We start from the raw sequence: 12,583 nt of genomic DNA, 5'->3' as shown, positions 1-12,583 counted from the left end.
GTTAGGAGGAAGATTAATTGTGAAGCACTCAGGTAGGTGAAAAGTATGAGAGGAGTAAGCACTGCTCTCCTGTATGCTTGGGAGGCCTTAGCAATAGAGACATTCCATTTGGGATTTCAGAGAGCAATGACTGTCTGCTTCAAAATGAAAGTAATAGACAAGGAGGCTTGAGTTAAGTGGAAGTGCTAAGGGACTTGCCTAAGGTCACATAGCTAGTTTATGGCAGCATTGGTGCTCAAACCCGTCTTCTGACTCCCAGTTCAGTTTTCTTTCATTATAGTATTATTTAGACTAGACTAGATTAGTCCCTTCACTGATTGCTGAGTTCCTCAGGATGCCTCAGGAACTGCTAGGAGGACAGCAATGTTCTATTTGTTTATATATTGAGGGTTTTCATAAAATTTTGCTTAGAAAAAAGCACTTGTTGTTAAAAAAAAAATGTTGAAAATAAATCATCTGAAGCTACAAATTGGCTAAATAGCCTGAAACTACTGTAGTGTAAAACTATATACTCTCCTTTTAAACTAATTTTATATTTATATAATATATATTTTTTACACACACACACATACATACATACATATTAACTAATATCTGCGCCTATATAGATACTCTGTTAAGTACTTGTACTTCCTAGGGTTTTCCCAGAGACCTGGTTGTATAGATCTGAGAATATGGGCTACAATATCAGCAGTGCCTTCCTCTTTTCCATAGCTTTCACACCATCCAGACCTATTGGAGTTCTCTGTGACTGAAGACTTTCCAGCTATGGAAGCACAAATTCAGGGGCAAACCCTCACATTACTCACCAAATAAGGTTGCAGTCAGAGCATCCCCATCTCTATCAATAAAACAGTACCTGTGTTGAAAGCTCATAGCATGAACTCAATGGATTTGTTGAGTTTGAAGAGCAACTTCCACTTTCGAGTTTTTGGTTTTTGTCACTTGAACATTTCTAAGAGGAATAATACCTTCCTTTGGCAGAGCTTTCTCACATCAGAAAAAAATGATTTTGTGGAAAGGTGGATTCCAAAAGTTTTTGAGTCATCCTTGGGATTCATCTATTTTTCATGTATTTCTAAGAAAGGCCATATCTCAGCCTGCCATACGAATATATTTGTTTTACTTTAGCAAATATTTATTGAGCACCAACTATGACAGCCACTGTGCTCAGCTGGAGGGAAACAAAGATGAATAAGAACAGTCTTTGCTCTTGAGTACCTTGAAAACAGGTGGGAGAGACAGACCCGTAAACAACTGTGGTAATGCTCTGACGGGAGTTATGTGGTGTCAGGAGGAACAAGCTAGTATGAAAGCTCAGATAACAAAGAAGCTCATTTTGCTTAGCGAAGCTGAGGCCTTGAAGGATGAGTATGATTTTCCAGAGAGAAAAGGCACTCTAGATGGAAGAAATGACAGCAACAAAGACAAGTGTTGTGAGAGAATAGACTGTCATATCTAGAGCAGTGTATATGGAAAGATATGTCTTGGAGGTATCAGGAAACTTAAATAAAGACAAAATTGTAAAGAGCCTTGAATGCTGTACTGAATAATTGGACTTGAAAAGAGCAATAAGGATCTTAGAAAGATTTTTAGGCAGGGGAGTAACAGAACATAGGGCAAACCATAAGAAATTGACCATGTTTGACTGCTTTTAACCTATAAAAACAATTTCATGTTTCAACCTAATAAAAAATAGTGAACATTTTTGAGTAATTAGCAGCATGTCACACCCCATAATACATGCCTTACATGGATTATCTCATCTAATCCTCACAAGTTTAGGCATTATTGTTGTCCCAGTTAAAATATGACACTACAGTTCAGAGAGTATCTTTGGACTTAATCAAGGTCCTGGTCCCTGACTTTTAAAAGCCCATGGTTTTAATGATTTTTAACCAACCATCTCCAGTTCTGCATTTTATTAAAATAACTTGGTTAGGCACAGTGGTACATACCTGTAATCCCAGCACTTTGAGAGGTCAAGGCAGGAGGATCGCTCGAGCCCAGGAGTTTGAGGCCAACCTGGGCAACATAGTGAGATCTTGTCTCTACTAAAAATAAAAATAAAAAATTAGCTGGGTGTTGGAGAAAAGGCCTGTGATCCCAGCTACTCAGGAGACTGAGGTGGGAGGATGACTTGAGCCTGAGAGGTCAAGGCTGCAGTGAGCCATGATCACACCACTGCACTCCAGCCTGGGTGACAGAGCAAGACCCTCTTTCAAAAAGAAAGAAAAAACAAAACCTCTGGTGACCAGACTGGGTGTTAGAGGAACATGCTACTATCCTGGCTCTTTCTTTGAGGCAGATTTAAAAATCTTCTTCAAAAGCTTAATTTCCCTTTAGCCAGCATTATTACAGTGTAAAGTCAGTTGAAAATCTGAGTAAACCCTACTGAATTAAAATTGCTAATTAAAAACTACTTATTTATAAACTCTGACATATTAGAGCTGGCAGAGACTTCAGGAATCATCTAGTTTCATTTCTTATTTACTCAAGAAGATTCAGGTCCAGAGAGGAGAAGTGGTTTGCCTGAGGTCATAGAATTACTAGTAGCAGAGATGAAACTGGCCTTGATGTCTCCTGGCTCTTCCTTTTATGTTCCCGAGTGAATTAAAATGGATCTAACTTTCACAAACATGCACCAAGCACCTACTGTGTATAAGGCCCATTGTTCTAGGTGTGTTCTTCAGTTCTCTTACACATGCAAATGTGTACAAATTCATGTTAGGTAGATGGTTCAGTTTGGCTAACTACTGATACTATGTCAAAGATATGGGGGAAATCTGTCTTTTAGCTATCCATATCATGGAATTGGCACACATAAATTGATAATAAATTTTTAATAGTGAAGATATCCATTAAGATTACTGTTCTAAGCCCTTGTGTGTTTTGTTTTCTTTTGCCCCAAGGTGTCCATGTGCTAACAAATAATAAAGAAAAAATTTCAAGCAGGAGTTTTTATATGATTTGAGTTGTGAAACCTTGAAGATGATGTAAGCATTTCAAAATCCTTGAACAAGATGTAAGTTTTAATAATATGCATAACATATATAACACACATTTACATTCATAGGATTTTTGAAGGCTAGAGAACTTTTTTGCAAGCATTCTTATTTCACTAACAATGGAAAAATACTCAATGTGATGATTATTTAATTATCCCATGGTTCATTTTATGGATAATGAAGTGGGCAGAGTAGGTATCAAATAATAAAATTAGTAAATACTCTTTATTGACTCTTCTTAGTAAGGGAGGAATAGCAAGTGGTTAGATTGAATAGTGAGTTCAATATCAATAACCCTTTTAAAATAACTTAAGTGTAATTTCTATAATGACCTAGGAGTAACGACGACTTGATTTAAACAAAAAGGAAAAGTTATGTTTGTGAATAATTTTAGGGAAGGACCAGGGCTTTTCTAGACACTCAAATTTTGTAGAAGCCTAGCATTATTATGGTTACCTCATAATATCATAAAGGAAGGTTAACATGAAATAAGCACTTGTAGCAAACAAGGCTTTGGATGTTGTAATGTTAAAACTTCCGTTCAAAAACCTTACATTAAAAAAATACTCATCTTCGTTAAAGATGTGATCCTTTTCACGGAGGTATTTTGAACTTGAAGCTGCTGTTGCTAAGGGGTTGCTAAGGGAAATGAGCTACTCAGCATTAATGTGTAACTTTACTCTTCTGCTTAAAAGTAGTTAAATCATTTCCCCAGCTTTAGAGTCAGAGAGGGGAAGAACTAAAAAGGGTCAAGTGGAGAGTTGCCTCTTTCTGACAGTTATATAGCATGCCTCTCTTGTTTTCCACATATTTTAATTCACCTCTCATAGAGAAAGGAAGCAACCTTTCTGGGCATAAGAGAGTTGGAAACTAGACTACCAAGTAGGGCAGGACTTGTAATAAATGTAGAATGTCCCTGGCCAAGGCAGAAGGGAAGTGCCTGACCACTGAAAGAAAAGCAGCCATGGGCTGTTGATCTAAGGCTTCTGCTGGTGACCAACCTCAGGAAAGGGATTTTTGTAATAAGTCAGGGTTAAGGATGACTTGATAAAGTTATGTATTAGTGAATAGAGCATTGACCACCAAATAATTATACCCTAAGCAGTTGGTTCAAATTTTTTCCAAATTATTTGAAATCAATAATTTATGTTCTTTTCTTGAGTGTCCACCATATTCCAGGTACTGTTATTCTGTGTGCTGGGGTTATAAGGCAAATAACGTACAATTTCTGCCATGCAAACTCACAGTACAGTGTGAAAGTAACAGTGAACTGCCTGGGTGCGGTGGCTCACACCTGTAATCCCAGCACTTTGGGAGGCCGAGGCAGGCGGATTACCTGAGTTTGGGAGTTCAAGACCAGCCTGACCAACATGAAGAAGCCCCATCTCTATTAAAAATAAAAATGCAAAATTAGCCGGGCGTGGTGGCACATGCTTGTAATCTCAGCTACTCAGGAGGCTGAGGCAAGAGAATTGCTTGAACCAGGAAGGCAGAGGTTGCAGTGAGCCGAGATCACGCCACTGCACTCCAGCTTGGGTGACAGAGGGAAACTCCGTCTCAAAAAAAAAAAAAGAAAGAAAGAAAGAAAAGAAAAAGAAAAAGAAAGAAAGTAACAATGAACTATAATCCATTGAATGCAATCTGTAATTGAATTGTTTGAAAATTACTGAGGTCTAGAATTATGTTCACAGTTGGATTTTTAATAAATAAAATTTGGAAATATTTGTAAAGATAAATGTTTTGGGACTTGAGCAGACAATTTCATCTAAAGATCAGTCACTCTCTACACCACTTCCAAGCATGGGGAATGGAATAGCACATGCACAAAATAATGTAGACAAAATGTTTCCCTTGTAATCCTCATAGGACCAGAGTTCTATTATCACCTGGTGGCAGAATAGTGAATTTACAGGCATATATTATTTTGATTGTTACTGTTTTAAATGTCAATAGAAGTCAAAGATATTATTTTGAATGTTAGTTTTTGAGTATAGAGTAACACAGAAAATAAGACTTAAATATCTTTAGATTCACACTTTTCTATATAAGTTGGTATATTACAGAGAAAAGACTGTGGACTGAGGCTGGGCATACATAAGCATGAAACCTAAATTGGCCTCTTCTTACTAGTTACATGATCTTGAGAAAATCAATTAAATTTTGTAATCTCTAGTTTTCTTATTGGAAATCTCAGAGTTGTGAGATTAAATGAGATTTATAGGCACAGCACCTACCATAATGTTCAACACACAGTGAATGTTCCATCAATATTAATTCTTGTTCCTTTTATAAAGAACTTACTGAATAAGAGGTCTGCCCTCCCACAGTAGTCATATCATAATATCCCTCTATTTATAGCTTTTAAAAATGGAGGAGGTTGGAATAGATTCAGAGGAGCCCTCACAGGGATTCTGGCTAGGATGCGATGGCTGTCAGTATCTCTTTCCTTTTCCCCTACCCCACCCCTATTCTTATATGAAAAATATTCTGCATTTTCCTAGCGAATTCTTATCATTCTTTGGACCTCGCCTCAGTTCAGGCTTCTCCCATGAAGCCTTCCCTTCCCCCACAGGGGGAGGCTTATCAACTATCTCTAACACTTAATTTTGGTATTCTTTTTACATCCTTCCCTAGGCTATTAGGATTCATGCGTAAAAAGGAAAACTCCTTCCCAACCAGATTTTAAGCTCCTTGAAGGTGGGGACTATGACTTCTATTTCTTTTTATTGTTCACACCAATAATTTAGTACTGAAGTTTGCCCACAAGACTAAGTAAATGTTTATCGGCAGCAGGCACTTTTTTATTAGAACTGGAACAGACCATTCAGCCTTTGTTAGTTATGATTGTCTTGTTATTCTCTAGTTATTTTGAGAGTCTTTGTATAATATCTTCCTCAACAAGATTGAATTATCCTGAAACTAATACTAATTTATGCATTTCCTCCCATTCTGCATATTATTAATAATTGCTGCCATTTAGAATGATGCCTCCACCAAGCCTATGTATGCTGTTTTTTTTTTTTTTTTTTTTTTCCTGGCAACAAACCATCAGTGAAGTATTATTGTGCCTATTTTACAGATGAGGAAATTGAGGCTTATAGAGCCTAACATATCATTTTTCCTGAAGGAGATGTTCAGCAACCCCTAGTTGAATCAAACAGAATGGGCCTTGGGATAGCACTTGAAGTGTTAATGAGTGGGACTATTGATCTTCCTTCATTCCCTGTAACTCAGCACTGCTTGGAAATAAGGATACATAACTTAATTCAACTACTGTTTGTTGAGCAACTACTGTATGTAAGGGTTTTTTTCAGGTTTAAAAGAGCAAAAAGGGGTAGGGTTGGGGACTCAATCAAGTACTTATCCTGCTTTCTAAAATGTTTTGCTTTCCAGTTTTAATCTTTTGTATTTCTCCCACTCCAGATTTACAGCCTGATCGTAATAATAGATTAAATGAGATATCTTGAGGACATACCTAGCTAAAAGCATGTCACAAAGAAATCTTTTCAAGAAAATTTTTTAAAATAATTTTTTAAATTTTTTTAATCTTGTTATTTTTTAGTTGAGAAAAAATTGAGCATGACTTTCACCTTCCCTTTCCTTTCCTTCTAGTCTGTGCCCATCTTTCTCACTGACTCAGCAAATATTTACTAAGGCTGGGCACAGAGGCTTATCCCTATAATCTTAGCACTTTGAGAGGCTGAGGCAGGAGGATCCCTTGAGGCCAGGAGTTCAAGACAAGCCTGGGCAAAATACCGAGACCCCTATCTCTACCAAAAAAAAAAATCGTAATTAAAAAACAGAAATATTTACTTAGCATGTTCTTCTGTGACGTAATGGAAGAGACATCTTACTTTTGGATAAAGAAAACACCTTTCTAGAAGTAATGCTTAGATATTATAATTGTCACTACTGTGGAGTTGAGTAAAATTGTGCAAGTCAAGGGCCTAATACGGTGTTTGGTATACAGTAGACTCCTGGTAAAATATAGCGTTTTCATTTGTGCTTTAGAATTCCTGTTAATTTCTTATTTCTTCTTCTCCTCCCTTTCTCCCTTCCCCTCCTCTCCCTTTGACCTTTTCTTCCTTCTTTCTCCTCCTCCTCCTCCCTTCTTTTTCCACGGATGTACCTTCTTTGCCTTTTACATATATTCCTTTATTATTAGTTACAGAATTATAAACGAGTCCAGAATTTTTTTTAATTCCATATCAAATCATTTTTAAAAATGTATTTAACTGACCAACCACTATATCCTTTAATGGTGTGAATAGCTACTCCATACTTTACCTGCTCAGTGCACTTAGATTTATAAAAATTTATATATATAGCAGGGTTTTTTGTTTGTTTCTTCGTTTTGGTTTTTTATTTTTTGTAAAGCTCATCTGAACTGATATGAAAAGGCCCCAAATCCCTTAATGCAGAGATCTTCAGAAATATCTGTGTGTTTTCACATTGACCCTGCTGAGTTTTTTAGGGGTTGTGATGAAGACTGTATCACGGAAAAGTCCAGACAGCCATTCTACCTAAATCAGATGCTCGGATAAATGTGTATTTACCTTTTTTTTTTTTTTTTTTTTCAGAATTTTGTAAGTAAGATAGTTTTCCCGTACTTCAAATTTTCTTTCCCAGAAAGACATTCTAGTGCTTTAAGAGTATGGTCAAAGGCACATTTGAAAAAGTAAGCATACACTGACTCTGGAAAGGAATCTTACTTTTAGCTACTGTTCTTGCATAAGGCTTAGGAATATGAAAAGAAAGCGGGAAGATGAAGTATGAATCTACTTTTAGGTCCATTTACCTCCACAGGTGAACTCTTGGTGGTTTAGACAGGTTAGACATCCATTTGTCACATTTCCCCCCACAGTAGCATTCTTCTAGCTTTCCCACAATCTGTAGTAGACAAAACTCCTTAGGAAGGAGAAAGGCATTATTGACTATCAGGTCATATATCTCACAGAGAACATTCGACAGTGAATTTCTGGTAGACTCTTTCACGTCAATCTGGTGCATCTTTCTTGCCTCTGTAGTATGTTTGCATTTTCCTATAAAAATTGATTTTTATATGATATATATAATTATATAATTTATATTTCTACATGACAAAGAAAAAAAAAAGGAAACCAACACCACAATTCAACAAAGGAAAATTAAGCTTTAAATTTTCTCAAAAGCTTTTACATATAGGATACCATTTTCTGGGCAGACTGATTGTATTTTTCCTAAAGAAAGAAATGCCAGCAGTCTAGGTTTATTTTTCAAGGGAAGAGGTAAAGGATAAAAAGAAATTGAACTACAAGAAAATGTCAGGTCGTAGTCACTGATGACGCTATTTAAATGGTGTGCTATTAGGGCAGAGCACATGGAATTCCTGATTTCTGCCTAACAGTGAAGAAGGGCCAGCAATTATCTATATGTGTGTGTGTGGATATGTGAGTGTCTGTTCACTCTACCTTCCCACCCCATTTTGCTAATTCAATTGAGGGGCAACAAGAGGTAATCCAGACAGCCGGAACAGGAGGAAAAGGTCTGCAGCTGTGCTCGGAGGGACTGGTGTGAAGAGAGAGGCTCAGTCTGACTTGGAGTTTTGTGCTGTTGCACGTGAATGCTCTGGAACTGCCCTAATCGACTGAAAATGAGCCGGCTACAGTCATATGGAACAGGTCTGTTTAGCCACATCGCTGGATAGCCTGGCAGATGGTAGACCGTCAATGGGTGGTATTGATTGGCTGGATTTGCCTTAGGGTAACAAGACTTTGGGTCCTTAAAAACCCGCTTCATCTTATTTTCCTTTGTGCAGCTTCATACAGTAGTGGTTTTCTCTTCTCACTCCCCCCAGTCCCCAGTATCCCCTTTTTCCCTTTTCAAATTAAAAGTCTTCCTTGGTAATCAAAATAGAGAGGTTACCTTGAGATAAACACTCTTTAAATTATCACCAAGGCAAGAAAACTTGAGAATATTTTATTTACTAAGCTGATTACATTTTAATGTTTGAAGAAAGTGACATTTTTTAATTAGTGTTTAAGACATATGGTGAGTGTACAAATTAGCTTATTTCATACAACCAGAATTTGATGAGAGCAACTCCTCCTTCTCACTCGCCAGTTAAAAATTGTCACTTGAAACTTAATATATGCAAGGAGGTTAAATGGTATTAAGTGATGCCGTCTTGACTTAAAGATGAAGGAGATAGTCACTATTGTGTATGGCTAAATACTGCCTGGATGGGCTGGAAAAATATTAGTGTCAACACTTGTGTTTGCAAGAAAATGTGGAGGTTCCAGACCTTTATTTTTGTCCAGCCAAGAAAAGAAAATCCCAGGTATCTGTGTGTGTTGGTTTCTGTTTTAGACACATGTGGAACATAGAATGGTGTTGCATGCTTTGTAAGTCATAAGATCCTCCTTAAAATCAGGCCATACAACAATATAAGTTATGTAATTTATTTTTATTCAGGTGGTTCTATATCCTTTTAACATACCCCCAATCACTTGGAGCTTTCAACTTGGGACAGTCTATTTATTCTTGGCAGAGGAGTAGATTAATTGGAATAGAGTGGTACAAAGGAGATGCCAAGTTAGCTATACATCCAAAATAGTATACGACAGAAATGTTCCACTTCGAGGCAGATCTTCGGGAAAAAGAACAGCAATGGGTAGAGATATGTGATTGGCTTGCTCTTGTGGTTGTTTGTCACTATTCATTTAATTGTATTTTAAAAAGAGAGGCTTAAGATTTTGTGTGTGTGTTTTTTTTTTTCAGTGTCTTTACTTCTAAGCTTTCAGTTATTTCTTATTAGGAAAGACCCATATTAAATAAACCTAATTTCTACTCAGAAGAAAAGTTGCACCCTTAAACTCTTGCCTCCGTCTTGTATGTGCTTCATCCACATGCACACTTTTGAGTTTTCATCACTGTGTGTGAATATTTTTCTGTTTTTGCTAAAGAGAAATATTTCCGTGAGGTTTTTGGCCTTCCCACTTGCTCTGTGTTGATTGTATTTTCCTTGTTCATCCTTTGCTGAATGAAACAAAGCTTGTTTGTGTTTCATTCTTCACAGTTCTTATTAGAATTGGTGGCAGTGTTTTGTTTTGTTTCATTTCCTTGCTTTAAGTCAAGAGAAGGAATTTTATTTATTTATTTTGACAAGATATAGTGAGAGACAATCTTGCCTGTTAGGATGGTGGTGTTTCTCATGTCACATTTTACACCCAAAAGCTATTCCAAGGGGAAAAAAAAAAGAAAAGAAATATTTTAAGATGGTTCATTTGAATCTGTGCACTCTACCCACCTGGTGGTTATATAGTGAACTGTTACTTTAAAGAGTAGTTTAAACACCAGCCATGTTTGGGGCAGGCTGCTCTTGCAAAGAGAGCAGTACATATAACAGGAGTCTACTGTGTGTGAGATAAGGGGAAAATTCAGCTCACTGACTAGAGGTTTTAATGTACGAACTCTAGGGAAATAATATATTGACTGTTCCGTGACACGCAAGAAAATTGAAGAACCCTTTGCAGACGGAGTGCTTTGCAAAGGATTCTATCTGTTTCTCTTAAAACAAAATCTGTGGCAAGATGTTTGAAATCAGCAGGACGCTTAATGCTGCTTTGTTAAATAATGAGGTAATATTTTGTCACTTTTTTCTGGGCAGCATCTGTTTTCCCCCCCCCCCTTCTTTTTTTTCCCTATATTTATGAAGGATTCCTTTTTTTCTGCCTCATGGAAGTCAAGGAAATACAATTCACGCTTCCATTTCTGTTCCTTCCTTTTGGTGCTTTTGGAGAATTTGGTTGTCTTTTTTTATTTGCAGTTTCAACCGGCTGCTGTTTCCTAGCCCATTGTGCCACGTAAGGCTTCTCCACTGCGCGGAGTAGGTAGTTATTAACGCTGAATTGGCTTCTGGTACAGTCCATCTGGACTCTGTGTGGGAAAGCTGGCTGCCGGCGACTGATGCTGAGATATCTGCAACCTTTGGGATGTGTGCATGGTGGCAAGGGGCTGACTGATATGAGATTACTTCTTTTAAGGGAAATTGTTATTAATGAGTCAAGAAACTGCTCATTTATGGTAAGAGGAATACAGCGGTGTTGGCAGCCCCACAGTGCTGGGATATCATTTTTAGGTTGCCTTAGCTGCTTGAGTGAGACAAGTTTCTTTCTGTGGTGGTGGATTGTGGCAGAAAAAAAAAAAATCATGCATGACTGGGAGACTCGCCTGCCTGATTCTTGAGATAATATATTGAGAATCTGTTGCTTTACAAATGTCACACACTGATGTAGCGGTCAGCCCCTCACTCTGAAGGATGAATGGTACTATTGGAAATGCGATAATAAGGTTGACTTTTCCCAACAATAGGATTCTGCCTTTGTCTTTAGAGAAAAGGCCTCTGAGGACATTTGTGCATTTGTTTGAGGATTCCGTTGAAAGACTTTAGAGTGGAGGTTTGTGGAAAAGTGATCAATATAAGAAATGCATGAATTTTTTAGCCTAGCAAAACCAGCTAGTTATTTATACTGTATATACAGCTACTATTTTGGAAAAGTGGCCAGAATATCTTTTAATATACCTAATGTTAATTTATGGTTCAATAAGTGTGCTGAGGTTAGTATGGATGGGAGAAAAGTGTTTTGTAAAATTTTATTTTTTATAACCTCCAGAGAAATCTAAGTAAATATTTTGTTCCAAGCAAGCTGTTTTTATTTGTGTGTTTGTCAGCATTGTCTTAATGTTTACTTTTCACAATATTTTAATATTGGTGGAATTGCACTCAGAGTTTATGTTGTTGATTTGGGGCACACGTACCTACTCTGTGCACATATGCTGAACCATTTAGAACACTTTAACCTGTGAATTCATCCTCAGTACACAGTTCAACAGATACTGTAGTACTATTGTGACTCACAAGACATTTTATACATTTGCTAAAGAAATTACTTTAAAAGTTTACTTAACTGAGTATTGTTCCACTTTAAGGAATTATAGTTTTAACATTTTTACTATTCTATTTCATGTATTTTCATTTCTAATAGCTGAACGTATTCATACTGAAGTCTAATGGATTATGCAGCGTACCCAACATATATTGTTTTATGATGTATCTGTATTTTCTAAAGTATGAATATATATGTATGTTTACATATGTGTGTTCATGAAACAGTATCTTGGACAGAACAGTTTTAATCTTGAAAAATGTAAGGTTATTTTATTTTCTAATAATTTTTCACAAACCCATTTTATTCTTGGACTTTGAAACCCAGAGATATAGCATATTTTTCGGCCTTTATTTCTACTCTGCCTCGTTCTGTCTCACCACCAAAGATTAAAGATTACATTGAATTTTGTCTTTGGTAATATGTGTTACCACTGTGTATTTATCAAAGAACAAATTGATTAAATTATGAGTTAAATAAACAGTGATACATTAGTTTTTGCATAGGTGTGAAGCATGAACTTCTCAGGTAAGCCACTCTAAAAACTCAAACCAGAACAAAAAATACACTACTGATGGCTTGGTAGTGTAGAGGCTATAAAATATGTAAATAGGCAGACAAACTGTATACATCACCACACACTTGCTA

At 36.8% G+C, this 12,583-nt stretch overlaps 1 protein-coding gene across 10 annotated transcripts in view; it reads left to right on the top strand.

Annotated features, from left to right (window-relative positions):
• The window catches only part of ELAVL4 (ELAV like RNA binding protein 4), a 152,798-nt gene that overhangs the window by 47,574 nt on the left and 92,641 nt on the right, over window positions 1-12,583 (top strand). For 3 of the 10 annotated variants that reach the window (XM_077991692.1, XM_077991679.1, XM_077991751.1), the window contains exon 1: window positions 8,577-8,668. The exons of 3 other annotated variants lie outside the window; for them this stretch is intronic. In XM_077991692.1, coding sequence (XP_077847818.1) covers window positions 8,660-8,668 — 9 coding nt within the window. In that variant the 5' untranslated portion in view covers window positions 8,577-8,659. Of the gene's footprint in view, window positions 1-8,576; window positions 8,669-10,332; window positions 10,628-10,909; window positions 11,073-12,583 lie in introns of those variants that run through there. 4 more of the 10 variants (XM_077991662.1, XM_077991661.1, XM_077991686.1 and 1 more) reach the window with 3 other exon arrangements.

Source organism: Macaca mulatta, chromosome 1, assembly GCF_049350105.2.
Source record: "Macaca mulatta isolate MMU2019108-1 chromosome 1, T2T-MMU8v2.0, whole genome shotgun sequence".
NCBI lineage: Eukaryota > Metazoa > Chordata > Mammalia > Primates > Cercopithecidae > Macaca > Macaca mulatta.
This window is presented reverse-complemented; position numbering and strand designations above follow the sequence as displayed.